The following is a 15,311-nucleotide window of genomic DNA, read 5'->3' as shown; positions in this document are numbered from 1 at the left end:
CTTAGCAGCTAATACGAGAGAGATTGGAGTTGATCGGGAGTTCTGACTATTTTAAGGCTCGGCTGATATTCAGGTTTTGCTTTCTTTCTCAAGTGCAATATTATTGATTGCATGTACTTAAAAAAGTAATACACCTGTTGTATTGAATACATGCAGTAAGTTTTTTAACATGTAGGCAAACACAGCTGGTGTTGATTTTGCAATCGTTATAATATTGCAGGGTGCATTTGTCAAGTCAACCGCTTTTCATGAAAAAGAAAAATTGTTTGATCTCCAAGAAAAAAATTGAACATGCTGTTTGATGAACATATCCTGCATGTCGATTGACAAGTCATCTGGTCCTGATTTTAATTACAATTTAGCCTGGGGGGAGGATGACAAAAACTAATCATTTACGACATTGTTGTGTAAGGTTCCTTAGGTCCCATGTAATGATATGGATTTGTACTTCAACACTAGACGCTTGGTGGGGTAGCAGTGTTTGTTGATAATTTGTTTTTTTTTTAAACTGCTAATGGATTTGTTCAGTCATAAAAACTGTCAATCTTCCTGATCTAAGTTTGAATGAGAGACATTTAATCCTTTTTTTTTTACCTAAGTAAGCAGTTTGACTGTAATTCATTTATTCTGTTTTGACAGAGATGTGAAGACTAAACAGCATGGGTAGTATTGCCCTAGACTGGTGGAACCGGAGAAAATGGCTACAGATGTGGGTGCTGCTCTTGGTCCTCCATGTACCCTTCGCGAAAGGTCAAGTGATGTCACAGGACCAGTTCCACTTTACATCGCAGCTCTACAATGCCACCATTCCAGAGAGGGCACCGAGCCGAAGTTACATTACGGCTTCACAGAAGATGGGCTTGTATATTACAGACCCAACAGTAGACGTGAGCTACAGAATCACTGAGGGAGACAGTTCAAATATTTTTAAGGTGGAACATAAGAGAGTGGGAGATTTTGTATTCCTAAGGATTCGAACTCAAACCAGCAGCTATGGAAGCTTAAATCGTGAATATATTAGTAAATACTATTTAAAAGTGAACGCCATCGGGCAAGTAACTCAGAAGGATGTGTTAACCGCGTACACAAATGTGATAATTCAGGTGCAGGATAAAAATGATCTCAGTCCGTTGTTTGATAAGGAGAATTATAATGTGACAGTTTCAGAGGAAACAGGGTTACATTCCACCATTTTGACTGTGTCTGCGTCTGATGGTGACGAGGGGATTAATGCAGAAGTCTACTACAGTCTTGTGTCAAAAACGAACTTCTTCGCTATTCATCCATCATCGGGAGCGGTGACTGTTACAAGACCATTAAACTTCTACGAAAAACCAGTTCACCATCTGATTGTGACTGCCCAAGACAGGGGACCCAAATCAATATATAGTGCTGTCATGCAAAGAAATGCTAACATAACTATACATGTAATTCAAGCAAATTTTAATGCACCAGAAATAGTTGTTGAAAGCTTTCCTAACATTAAGAATACAGGAAGTTCGGGAGTTGTTTATGCAGTGTTAACTGTAAGTGATGCAGACTACGGTAAAAATGGTGAAATCAAAGAAGTTTCAATCTTCAGCGATCCAAGTGGTCTTTTTAAAGTGCTTCCATCAAAAGACACTCAAGGTGAATACCATCTTTTATACACAAACTCTGAGCGACAGAGCTCCATTTTTAATAATTTTTACATAACCATACAAGCCTCAGATTCTGGAAATCCCCAAAAAGTGACCCGTAAAAAAGTCCATGTCCACATAGAGGACATTGATGACTTTGGTGCTTTATTTGTTGCTGACCATTACCAGACCTCCGTGCCGGAGGACCTCCCCGTGGGGGCCTCTGTGTACTACCTACACCCTGGTGTGACCAATCAAAGGGGAGAAACACCACCGCTCACGTACAGCATCATTTCTGGAAATGACAAGAAGTTGTTTATGATCAGAGAAGAAACAGGCTTAATTCGGACTGCCTCGCTATTAGATGCTGAGATTGATTCATCCATAGAACTAGTCATCGGTGCCTATAATCCGAAATCCATCGGATCTCCTCACCACGGATCTGCAACTGTCACCATTTCTATCTTAGACACAAATGATAATGCACCAGTTTTTAAGATCAATGAGACTAATGTAATCTTTGATGAAAATACCCCTGCAGGAACTATAATCTACAAAGTGGTCGCTACAGATGCTGATCAAGGCATGAATGCCAGAATCAGTTATTCCATAACTAACCAAGAAACCTTGCCTTTTGAAATTGATCACTTCACTGGTGACATCAAACTTAAACAAAGCCTTGACTATGAGACCATGAGGAGGGACTTTAAGACTGTTGTCAGGGCAACAGACTGGGGCAGTCCCTTCAGCAGGGAGTCAGAAATCCACCTTTATTTTCACCTGCAGAACATAAATGACAACAGTCCATTATTTGAGAAGGTGAATTGTTCTGGGTACCTGTCCAGAGAAGCCCCTCTGGGTACTGATATTGTCACCACCCCAGCTGTTGATTTTGATTACAGTGATCTCACATATTATATTAAGTCCGGGAATGAAGATGGCTGCTTTGAAGTGGACGCAAGCTCAGGAAGGTTAATGCTGAACTGTAGCTTGGAGGCCCACACCCTGGACGAACGTCAGATAACCATTGTCGTCAGCGACGGAAAATTTGACTCTGATCCAGTTTTTGTTAGCCTGACATTGGTGAACAATAAGAAAAATATGCAGTTATCAAATAAAGATGCCAATGTTCAATGCAAGACAACAGATGCTCAAGAAAGACTGCTAAAGATATTACAGATGTCCAGTCACAATAATAATGATGGTCCAACCTCTGGCCCTATTTTAGCAGCTTCAGTAACTTCCAATGATAATGCACCCCAATTCAATTCCACCCTCTCTAAAATGCTTGAAATCTCTGAAAATGCAGCTGTAGGTACTAGCATATTAAAAGTAGGAGCTACAGATGCTGACACTGGCTACAATGGCTTGGTTCAGTTTTCAATCATTGGTGGCAACCCACTTGATCAGTTTGAGATGAATCCAATGTCAGGTGACCTCATAGTTATTTCTAATCTTGACAGAGAGCACATCCCAAAGTATGACCTTGCAATTCAAATATCGGACATGGCAGAGCCATCTTTGAGAAAGTCAGCTGTTGCAAACATCACGGTCAGTTTGAAAGATGAAAATGACAATGCGCCAAAGTTTGAGAAAGACCACTATGAGGCATCAGTGTTTGAGAGTATTCTTGCAAATGCAACAGTTGTCCAAGTCATTGCCACAGATCTAGATATAGGGAAAAACGGAGAAGTAGTCTATTCTTTGGCAAAGGATGAAGATAAATTTTGTGTTGATTCAAAGAGTGGAATTATTTCTGTCAAGAAATCTTTGGATAGAGAAGTGCAAAGTGTGTACTATTTACCGGTTAGAGCTAGTGATCTTGGAGACAAACCGCTGTCCTCTACCGCTACAGTCAAAGTGATTCTAATTGATGTCAATGATAATGTGCCTAAGTTTGTTCCTGAGAACTATGACATCAAAATTCAAGAGGACATACCAGTTGGCACTGTGATAACCACCATCAAGGCAGAGGACAGGGATGAAGGAGAAAATGGACGACTGACGTACAAACTCATCTATGGTGTGGAGGATATGTTTGAGATAGACGGGGACACGGGCGTCATTCGCCTCATCAAGCCTCTCGACTTCGAAACCAAGCAAGTGTACAACATCAGTGCCCATGCTGAGGATGGAGGAAACCCTTCGATGGTGTCAGCTTGTTTCATCAACATTGAGGTTGTGGATGTCAATGAAAATTATGAACCTCCAGTGTTTGATGACATTGTCGGGTACGGGAGAGTGAAGGAGAATATTCCCGTTGGTTCTCAAGTGATGATCATCACAGCTCGCGATCCGGATGCAGATCCTGCTGAAGTCTCCATGGCAACTCCTGTGACCTACTCCATTAGGGAAGGGAGTGGGTTAGGATATTTCAGCATTGACAATGAAGGTAAGACTTGTTTTTGTCATATTTATTTGTGACAGGCCAGGCTTGTGTGAGCATGCAGAACTACTTGAAAAACATTACATTCATTTACTGGTACTTGTTCCTGGCAAATCAAAGCTTTTGCATTAGACATGTATACAGCCCCATTCAATTATTAGGACTGTGATGTTTTGTATTGTGAGGGAATAATTGCACCTTCATCTCCAAGATGAATGGATTGTGTCATAGCAAGAGATTTAATCAAAAGAAGGATGTAATTAAATTAGCACAAAATAGGTTCTTCAAAGAGACAAACGTGAATCCATATACCAGGGTGCACCTGTTTCAAAATCCATATACATGTATTAGCGAGACATGATGCATGGCTTAAAGTGAGCCAATTTGTGTTAGACAGTGCTTCTATTGTTGTATCAACATGTATCATCATAACTCCTTCAATTTTTCAACAAATTCTTTATACATCAGTTGGCAGAGTACAGAAAAAACAAGATGATCTGGCCTAACTCGAGCCTAATATTATAGTCATTATCATAACGCTTACAATCTGATGGGGGTTTACAGCATTCAAAAATTTGTTCCAATAACACATCTGGTTGATTGCATGAGATGATATACATAAACCACCCCTAAGGTAGAAAGATTTGCAGGTGCCTTAAACAGGTAAATCATTTTAAAATCATGTCAAAGCCCTGGCCATTTGAGTGCTGTAATTGCTATCTAGTGTACGGTTAAAACCTCACTATGATTTTATTTGAAATACACATTTGGGTACAAATTTATGTTGCTGTCATATAAAACATTGCTACAGCCTCTTGAACTTGTAAATAAATCAAGACATTAATGTTTAAAAACAGATCTGTGTATAATAGGCTATAGTTCAATTTGAAAATTTCAAGTACCGGGGTACATCAGTATTTCAAAAAACTTTTAGTACCAAGTTCAAGTTTTTTTATTCTACCAAACCTTTACAAAATATAAAACTGAAATTCGACTTGTATTCAATAGCGGTTAATTCAGACAAAAAAGGTTAAGTCATGACATATACATTTGATTCCATCAAGAGAAAATGGTCAAGGGTTTTTGTGGAATATAAAATGTTACAAACAGTTTTTTAAGTAATTTAATATTAGAATTTGATATTCATGTCATATAATGTCTTGTTTGGTACAAATCAATTCTTAATTTGACTATGTGACTGCTAAAAAAAAAGGAGTTAAAGTGATTAGTCTCGTATACTTTGTCCTTGTGGTATGTGCGGTGGGGGTATGTTTTATATGTAGATCTTAGTGAATTATTCTGGGTCAGTAACATTTTCAAATGGTTGTGATTATTTAAAAATGATGTGTCGCTGACTAGGATATGGTATATATCCGAGTATGTTACACTTAAAAGCTTTAACATAAACCTCATACGTCATTGAACAATTCTATAATACCATTTATAAATAAAAATAAGTATATAGGGGATTGCCACTGAACAGATACTCAAAAAATCTGAATTTCTTTACATTTGAAATCGTCTTGACACTTTGTTTACCAAGATTTAACACATTATAGCCGGGATGTGAAAACACTGTTATGGAGAAACACTGGTAGTCTTACATGGAATCTATTTAATACTTATAGCTGTAGGCATGAAGCACTAGTTAACTCATGTAGAATGAATTTGAATTTGAGTTTGAATAATTTGAATTGTTATTTGATTCTTTCTTCTTCTTTTTGTCCATGTCAAAATTAGTAACTGCTTGACATTTGTACACCAAAATTACTGGTAGCTTAAATAATTGAAGCATTTGATTCTAATATGAATTCAGCTAGTGAATCTTAGGAAGAGCCTATCTCGTAATCAGCATATATTTAAATCAAACTTTGTCAATTTCTACCTGCGTATTATATAATTGTAAGCCAGTTTTTGGTACATGAAGATTATATCTGTTAGATATATACTAAATTAATAGAGTGGAGAAACATTAGGAGGCACAATGCACACTTTTTTTTGAGTCATTCAGAAAATCGCTATAATTATGTTCTTATCGAAATGTCTAGATCACCTTGCTCGGTGGAAGAGATATTGACAATTTGTCATGTGTCACGGCCACTTATCGGCACCATTGTAGGTGTTGTGTCGCGGGTACAGTCAGCGTTGTACACTTACCTGCTATCACATAATAAAACAAACAACACCTGTTGTTATGGAACCTCACAGTTTGTCATTAGGAACAATTGGCAAAAGATCATTTTGACTTGTTTTAGAAGCTTTTCAGTGTTGGCTGTGCGGGCTGCATTCAGCGACTCTTGTATCTACCTCTCCCATCACTGCTGACAAGGTGGCCCATGGGACCCCCCTTTTTTACCTGTAATTTGAACTCTATTTACACCTCTGTGGTTTGATGAAGCCTGGCTAAAGGTCGTGTCTTGGGGAGGTTTACTTGTCAGAGCAAAGAACCATCTTGATATATATATGGTAATGCTTATTGGCTCAACTGTTTTGGAAGTGTCTCTGGGTGTTAATTAGGTCAAGGTCTATAAATAATGGATGTCAAGGGTGAAGTTACCCATAAGGAGGGCATCTTGTTTTTCTCTAGCTCAGATGAAGAGATTGACAACACACGGTCATACATTTTATTTTTTGAAAGTTACAAGATGGTTGATAAGACTTTGTTGCACAAACTGTTTAGTTTACAAATTGATTGGTTTGCTGACAATATTATATCTATTAATGAATATCAACATCATTACAGCCTTCAGTGTCACATTAATCAAGGCAAGTGATTGTAATTAATTAATAGATCATACATGTAAATATTGCACTTCTTTGATTAAGAGATGATGTATATTAATGAGTGGTCATTTACTCTGATGGAGAGAGAGAGAAATCGGATTAAGCTGGAGGCCTCTAATCTTGTTACCTGTCCAGGTACACATTAATCTTTCTGTATGATACCAAAGGTGTAGCAATTATAATAATAGCAGGATCAGGTGGCTTTGGGGCTGGTACTTTGCTTAGTAGAGGTAACTTACCCGGGGAAAGGAACTGGTTTACTCTGACCAAACAATCTGACACTGAGAGAGTGGAAAATAATCAGTTTGTGGTTCAGGCAAAGAAAATATTTGATCTACCAGTCAACAAGTCCCGCATCAAAATATTCAATTTCTTGAAATGGAAATTTGTTGTTAAAACAAATATTTTAAGTGCCTCTGTAATTTCCTTATGCACACATCCTTTGGTAAGAGTTTAATTAAAAGTGTAATACACAAGCAATACAGTTTTTAACTCTATGTGTGGTTTAAACATCTAATTTAATATTTTTTTTTATTTCTGGCAATAAATATTTATTGCAACTTAGAACTAGGTCTTTAATGTATGATATTTTTTGTATGAAAAAAATAGAATACTATTGAATGAATTCTTGATTACATCTTGAAATGGGGAGTAATTGAATATTTAAAATGTGAACCCATTTGCAAGATAGAAAGGCGACACATGAGTTGATTTAATTTATTTAACTGCATATGAACCCGAACCATGCAAAGGGTTACAAAGTACAGAAATGAAATTCAATTTTGGATCTCTATGTTGAAGTGTGCCTGAAAATAAACAGGTTAGATTGTTTTATTATGGTCATTTGAAATAGATTACATGCCAGACATTCTTGGTCTCACAAGTCCTCTAGTCAATTCAGCAATATATAGTGCTCAGGAAGTTGTTGAAACAGCAGGAGTGCGCCAGTAAAATGGACATTTCATACATCAAATAGACTTAGCAGAATGCAGTAAATTTGAACCAAACTAATTCTTCCTTCTCCAAAAAAAAATTGTTTTTCATTCCGATTGATATATAATATAACATGCTTGTGTACTATAGTGCCTTCATATTGTTGTTTTTCTAAAACTTAAAAGTATGAAGAAAGTCGATCTCCCCCCTACATCATCTTGTGTTCTATAAAACACAATCAGAAAAATGCAGCAGGAATATTTGTAGAATACGTAGATCTTTGTTATTTAGACATTTGTTGCTCTCTCAACTAAAACTGTGCCCTTTCAAGAGGTATGTCCTTACATTTCCATTGAATGAGGTGTACTTTATGGGGGCTTGTATTTCTCCAGAAATGCACCTCCTATTTATCATCATGAACAGACTGCACCATCATGTCACCAAATAAGTTTGTTTGATGTTATTTTTCCTTAATTAATAGTGCATGTACTCGTTTGGAGATAGGCATCATTAACTTGTTTGTCCTTTGAAGATAATCCTTCGCCGTGCTGACTGTTTTATAGAAGGACAACAATACACATGCAATGGAAGATATTCGGAGTGTTGCACCGGTATTTTGGCACCATGCATTAGTGCTGATGTCACATAAAACAATGCCTGTTAAGGTCATTAGTTTAGCTATGGCATCCGCAAGTCAATTAGGTCTCTTTTTTACTGGCTCAAGTATTTTCCCAGGCCTGTTGCCTGGTTAATGATAGCAATATATTAGCAATTTATCATGTCTATAAGTTCTGCTGTCTAAAATACCACGGTTTATTTAATATCTATAGGGTTGCAGTGTTGCATGAGAAAGCTTTTGCATGTTGCCTTTTGTGTGAAATCAGTCATTTCCTCTGCATACCTTCTTTCAAGAAGACAAATGACCAAGGAATATGTGTGATTTGTCATAATCTTCTTCACAATATAATCCTCTTGACACCTTTATACGAAACGTGAGATATGACCGTTGTGCGACTTCTGGACTATACCTTATACATCTAATCCGGGCGGTAATATGATGTGTTTGATCAACTTCAGACTGTCGATGCATCTTTTTACATGTTTGAGACACGATAAGGGATAAAAATACATGTATATGTTAGAAAGATGACTCCTCTATGTAAAAACTCTCCAGATTTGCCTGACCTGTGTGAAAGTCAATATTCTGTTTGCTTGTTCTGGCGGCATGGGCTTTGGAGTCAAACTATAAGTACCATCAAGCTCTGAAATTATAACTAGATGTGTATGAATACTGTTTAACATTATAGAATGGCGAAGCAATTTATCCATTAAAAAACTCAACAATTGGTTTAAATGTAGCAATTTCCATAAGTATATATTTGCTGCCTTTTCACTTAACAGGACAATAGGATACAGGACCTGGCCTCGCCATCACCAACTTTCCTCAAGTCAATACTCAGCCTCAAATCTGAGGTTTGACCTCAAATTTATGCATGTTTCTGTTGAGGATTTGAGTTGAGGAATGAGTTGAGGGATTTGAAAATTTTGGCCTCTAGTTCTGCCTTTGATTGATGTCGGTCTGAAGGTCTGGGCCATCTGTTACAGATTCCATTAGTCCCTAATCAATATGACACTGGTCTTGTAATTTATATGAGAATCCAGCAGAGATTGCTCTCTCTTGTCAAGAGAAATGGATTTTGTCCAAAAAAGAAAAGGATCTGTGTGTTGTTTATTGATATACTTATTGACTATGTTTGGAAATCGATGAAAAGTCAATTATCGGGGAAAGTCTTTATAGTCAAAAGGACCACCTCTCTAACCTAAATCACCTAACATACACACCTTGCTTATCTCTTTGAACACCTTCATTAATATAAATAATAGCCTAGGAGAGATGGAATGTCACAGATACAATGATAATTGAATTAAACATTGTAATAAAGGCTTATACAATAACTCCTTTCAGTATTATTGTGTATATATGTATATATTTTGTGGCTATATTGTAGGCATCATACGGACAACTCGAGTGTTGGACTGCGAGAGTGCCTCCCATTACTGGCTCACGATCTATGCCACGGACCGTGGACTGGTCCCCCTACATGCTCGCCATGAAGTCTACATCAAAGTCACAGACGTAAATGACAATATTCCTCAGATGCGGCAGCCAGTCTACATTATGAACGTCACGGAGAACTCAGGGGAGGGAACTGTGGTGGGACAGGTTCAGGCCTACGATGATGACGTCACCTCCCAGCAGGAACTGAGTTACAGTATAGCAGAGATGGATTCCTGGTCATTCTTCACGATAAACAAATTCACAGGTACAAAAAGCATGTCCTAGTTGTCTAATCCATTCATCAGATCAAAGAGACATGACCATGCATTGACTACAAAGTAATCTGGGGACAGTGTGTTTGAATGAAGCAGGGTCCTAATCCCATCTTTCCTTTTTACTTTCACTAATGAATATAACAACATCGGTATTTCTCTAGAATGTGTTTATATATACCTCCCATAGAGGTAAATTTATTTTTTATCCATTCAAAGATATCTAGCTCCATGTCTATAAAGATAGCTACAAATTTTTTTAAAGATTTACGATGGCAAGTTGTGTAGTAGTAAAAATTGCATACAAGCAAAAAAGCTTCCATTTTTCACTAAAGGTCAGTTAAGAAGAAAAACAGAATATCTTGAAGTGCCCTCAGCTGGATTGTGTAGAAAGGGGGGCCTGAGTATATCAAATGAAAATGGAACAATTTGTCACATATGCTAGGATACTCAAGGGGGTGGGATGCTGGCACGGTTGTTGTTCAGAAATCTAAACAAGTAGATGCATTTTAAATGGACACCCATATCTTACAGCAGGCTTTTTGTATACAATAATGCTACTTTTTTATCGGGCCACATGGTGTTTTGTATCGGCTTTACTGCACATTAAAACCTTCGTAGATCAAACGCCGTAAGCCCAATAACAAAACATAATGACGAGGGTGTTAAAACACGAATCTGGAAGAAGGATTACCTCAATTTCCTTATTATTTTCTGGAAAATTTTGAAGAGGATTTCTTCTTTGAAGTATCTAATTAAACCTATGAAAAATGGCAAATGTTTTTACGTGGTAGAAAGTTGTGTTAATTGATGAAAATATGTAGAAAATGAAATTGATGAGTTTGGAACTAATTATTAATAAATATTTGGCAGTAACATGAAAGAAAATGAGTAATTTTTGTTTATAATTTTTAAAAAATCATATTTGCACAAAGTACTCATCATTCAATGAAGCACAATAGAAATTCTTAATGATTGCATGCAGATTTTGCATGAAGCTACTGGTAAATAGCTGTTTTCTGTGTTACAATGTATTGTAAAAATCACAATAGGTTGTTATTGCATCTGTTTGAAATAGGTGAACCTGTATTGCTGAGTACAAATAGCAGGACTCAGATGTAAAAATTTTATGTATGTTTGACCTAGAGGCATTATTTAAGTACTGTGGCCAGTGTTCACCATGGGAGTCAGATTTCGCAGTAGAACAAAACAAATTTTAATCCGAGCTGAGTACCAGAGTATGAATGAGACAGCTACCAGTTCTGACTGACATTATATTAACTGATAGACTTATTCAATTCCTCAGACCTTTATCAATTTTTGAGACCGTTATCAATTTTCACAATTCATCAGAAGTCATTATCCACTGAGGCCCCCCAATCCAGGATTACCCGCCATTAAGGCTGGGACTGTTCAGCCTGTCAACCTCTTGACAGACACTGAGATCTTTTTTGTCGCTAGAGCCGTGACGTGTGTGAACAGTGTGCACTAAAATAATGAAGTAATTGTACAGATCTGCCCACCCAGAAAAATGGTCGTGAATAGGGACTGAGCCAGTTGCCCTGTCAGTTCGTGTCCAGCGGTTTTGTTCTGTATTGATGTAATGATTACCTGCAGGAGTTCTGATGCACCAGTATAATGGAAACCCAGTCAGGGCTGCACTGGTACAGGGGGGCTTGGGGTGTCTTGTTCTTTCTCCACACTCAGAAGATTGAGCTACATTGAGAAGTTTTATTTGTGACCACTCATCCATCTGTCAGTTTATTTTCCTGACAAAGTTCCTTTTAACAACAAAAGTCTGTCCCTTTCTTATCGCCTGGTTTGTTTACTTTCATTTTCTGCTATTTGTACATTTTTTTGTCTGTTTACTCTCCACAATGCGGAGGACAGGTCTCTTTTGATGCATTGTCAAGGCGTATTGACTCTGAACAGAGCTCCGAAGAATTAGGGTTTTTAACATTATATAATGGGTTAAATGATTAGAGTGTCTTCAAAGAAGAGAACTAGCATAAATTTATGACAAAAAATGTTTTCATTTTCCAAAAAAAATAAATTTTGAAAAAAAAAAATACAAAATGAATCAGCAGATTTGTTTGAATTCTTTAATTTTTTTTCATCAAACGTAGAAATGTTTTTTCTGGCTTTTACAGTTTTATCGTCCGCTTATTATGTGAATTATTTGGAAATTAAAATGTAGACAAGAAATCCTGGTATGTGAAAGAAAAATCAACATGCCTTCTGTAATTAACATTTTGGAAGGCAGACAAGAAATTATCTAAGGGTTTGTGTAAGTCAAAGGAATTCCCCCCATGCGACAGCCTTGATAATCCGCAGCCAGCTTTTTGTTTGCCACCCCCCTGTCATCAAGCATGGCATCAAAATCCCATATTACTTCATAAGCCACGAAGCTCCCAATCACACACAGTATTTTTACCATCTCATCTTAATCCTCAAGTTCAGGGTTAAATTGAATGAAGTTAAATGTAGAAAAATATGCCTGATTATATAATGCGAACCAACTCAAAGCTTCGATCATTTATCAAGTTTTTGTTGTCAGCTTAATCTATGGGGTGTGCACGATAGCTATAGACCGATTTTCTTGATTTCCACAGCCTAAAGAGGTTAGAGGTCTAGACCCATCACAGGGATAAGTAAATCTTGAACAGTACTTAAAACTTATCCCTTCGGTAGGGGAGAGACAGCGTGACACATGCACGTGTGCCATAAAAATCTTCCCCTTTTTACGATAATGGAAGTCAGATCGAGGAACCTGTCACCAGCTGATTTCCTCTCTAACAACACCAGGTGCTTTTGTCCTGTCTCATTGTACCCTTGGGATAAGAAAGTAAATTACCATCAGAATCTATCAGAAAAATTGTCTTCTGCTGTTCGAGAGCCCTCAGCAACGTTCTCTATCACTGTTAATGCATGTGAACAATACTGCGACCGACCAGATAAATTTTCATAAGGCACACCTGCGGATTCAGAAATTGATAGGTTGTATTGTTTGATGGATAACAATTGTTGCATGTACAGAGTTCGATAGAAATCTTAAGAAACCTTATGACAACCATAATCAGATCCGTTAAGTGATTCGTTAGTCGGATGGCAGCCGTAGTGATATGGCAGGTTTTATTTGATAGTACCACGTATGATTAATTATCCTTGCTAGATTGTTATCAACAATATTAGATTTACCTGTGAATGCTATTTATCGAAGCTAAAATGATTTATTTCGGAGATAGTTTTCAGCACAGTATACCCCTAATATACAAGGATGTGCTGAGCTCGAATTCAATGGCCTAGCGTTCAGAGTAGTAATATCCACTTACTAAGTGCAAGGGTGAAGGGGCCAGGTTCTTTGTTTGGCCCACATTGTAGTTTGACGTGGGTGGGGTTAGATGGCCAGGGCATACCTAGGGTCAATCATTCCCAATGTAAGAACCTGCTCGGGTAACCTTTGTCCATGTTATAAAACTGAAATTCAGATCTTTCTTCTTTTAATATGTCTACACACCTTTGCATGATCTGGGTTCATGACTTGTATGAAAGTTGTGAAAAATGTAACTAGATATTCATAAAACTAGAAATATAAGATGACTGAAGCGAAGTCTTTTTTTTCCTTGTATATTTTGTGAGATTTTCTTTCCATTTCTGATGAAAATTTTTGTATGGCTGACAACTGAATCAGTCCCCTTGCATTCAGACTGATTTATTTCTGTAATAGATAAAATGATGATGTTGTGTGGTTAGGTTTCTTACTTGTTCCCGAGTAAATCTTTTATCTGAAATTAGAAAACTAGCATATACCAGCAATATATCATTATAAAGACTCATGAGAGATGTCGCGGACAGCAGATAATGTTGTCAAATTTGGAATGAAGATGGAGACATCTTAAATGGAAGTTAAACATGCTTTTTTTTCTTTTAATAGGAGTGATCACCACCACAAGAAAAAAGCTAGACAGAGAGAGGGAAGACAGACATACAGTCCAGGTAAAGCTAGACCTTTGTCCACTTACCTATAGTCAGCTGGTGGTACACCTTTAAGAAAAAATGTTCCCCTCTGTGTTACAAGTTTTTTGTCACTTAAATAGCATTCCTGGAAGAATATCAAAGCATTGCACTACATTGGGACAATCATCAACTAAATTATGAAGAAATATAAAAAAAAACAGAATTCCTCCGGCTTAATGGATCTTTTTACATTTTTATTATCATATGAAGAAAACAAACTTCAAAGTTGTTATTATTAAGGAGGGAAACCGGGCATGAGATAAATTGTTCACATTGAAGAAACATTTCTCTAAATCATTTATGCTATTGAAATATAAAATGATTTTTTTTTTATTAAAAAGAGTTAAAGATCATTCAGTTTTTGTCATAAAACTGTTTGAATAATTATTTTTTTCAAAAGTAAAAGATCAATCAATTATTGTCATAAAACTGTTTGAATGTTTAAAAGTCTTAGGGAGACTGCAAGTGGGGTTAAACTAGGTCTTTCCTATCAAGAAAAGAAATTAAAGTTCTATTTTCTTCATTGATTGTCCAGGTGTAAGAGAACTTGCTTTCAAGTTGACTAAAGATTGAAGATAAAACATAAGAAAACCGAAAGGTCGTGTTTAAATAGAATGTTTGTAAATCCATCCAAAAGAACAGTTTGAATCGAGGTGCGACTTTGTGTGCATGCCTGTGGACACTTTCTGACCAGCCGTTCTTTTATTTTCAAACAAGTCAATCAGAAATCTGAGGTATCTCTGCATGAAGTGTTTGCTCATGATAAGTGACTTTGAAGCTATTGCCATTGATGCAAGTGTAAATCAATTTTTCAGGCCTTTTCTTAGGGGGGACACTTTTAAAAGGCATACATTTTATCATGCTTTTGATAATTTGATTTTTAAGTAGTCTTTTCTTTCAGATGTTGATTTGAATTAACTTGAAACAGATTTCTTAACTCTACATGTAAAGCACCTGTTTATCAGAAAAATAAAGGTTATTTGATGTTGATTTGAAACTGCCCTTGCAGGTCTAGCAGAATAATGACAATTGCTTTCAATGGCTTTTTTTTTTTTGGTCAGTGAAAAAAAATGGATAACAATGGGTTGATTATCTGCAGATGGAATCATTTGATCTAAAATCAGCCTTAAGTGAACATTTCTGTACATGACTTAAAATCTCTTTACTAGCATTTAAACTTTCATTAATAAATATGCCCTAGAAATTACTTTGGATTATGTTAGATTGTACCCCTCTATTAT

At 36.8% G+C, this 15,311-nt stretch overlaps 1 protein-coding gene across 6 annotated transcripts in view; it reads left to right on the top strand.

Annotated features, from left to right (window-relative positions):
• Positions 1–15,311, top strand: part of LOC105335874 (protocadherin Fat 1) — a 53,764-nt gene that overhangs the window by 6,492 nt on the left and 31,961 nt on the right. For all 6 annotated transcript variants that reach the window (XM_066077174.1, XM_066077173.1, XM_066077175.1 and 3 more), the window contains exons 2-4: positions 640–4,011; positions 9,732–10,046; positions 13,988–14,049. In XM_066077174.1, the coding sequence (XP_065933246.1) occupies positions 660–4,011; positions 9,732–10,046; positions 13,988–14,049 (3,729 nt within the window). In that variant the 5' untranslated portion in view covers positions 640–659. The remainder of the gene's footprint in view (positions 1–639; positions 4,012–9,731; positions 10,047–13,987; positions 14,050–15,311) is intronic.

The sequence above is a fragment of the Magallana gigas genome, chromosome 2, assembly GCF_963853765.1.
Source record: "Magallana gigas chromosome 2, xbMagGiga1.1, whole genome shotgun sequence".
Lineage (NCBI taxonomy): Eukaryota > Metazoa > Mollusca > Bivalvia > Ostreida > Ostreidae > Magallana > Magallana gigas.
Note: the sequence above shows the minus strand (reverse complement) of the source record. Positions and strands in the feature narration are given on the sequence as shown.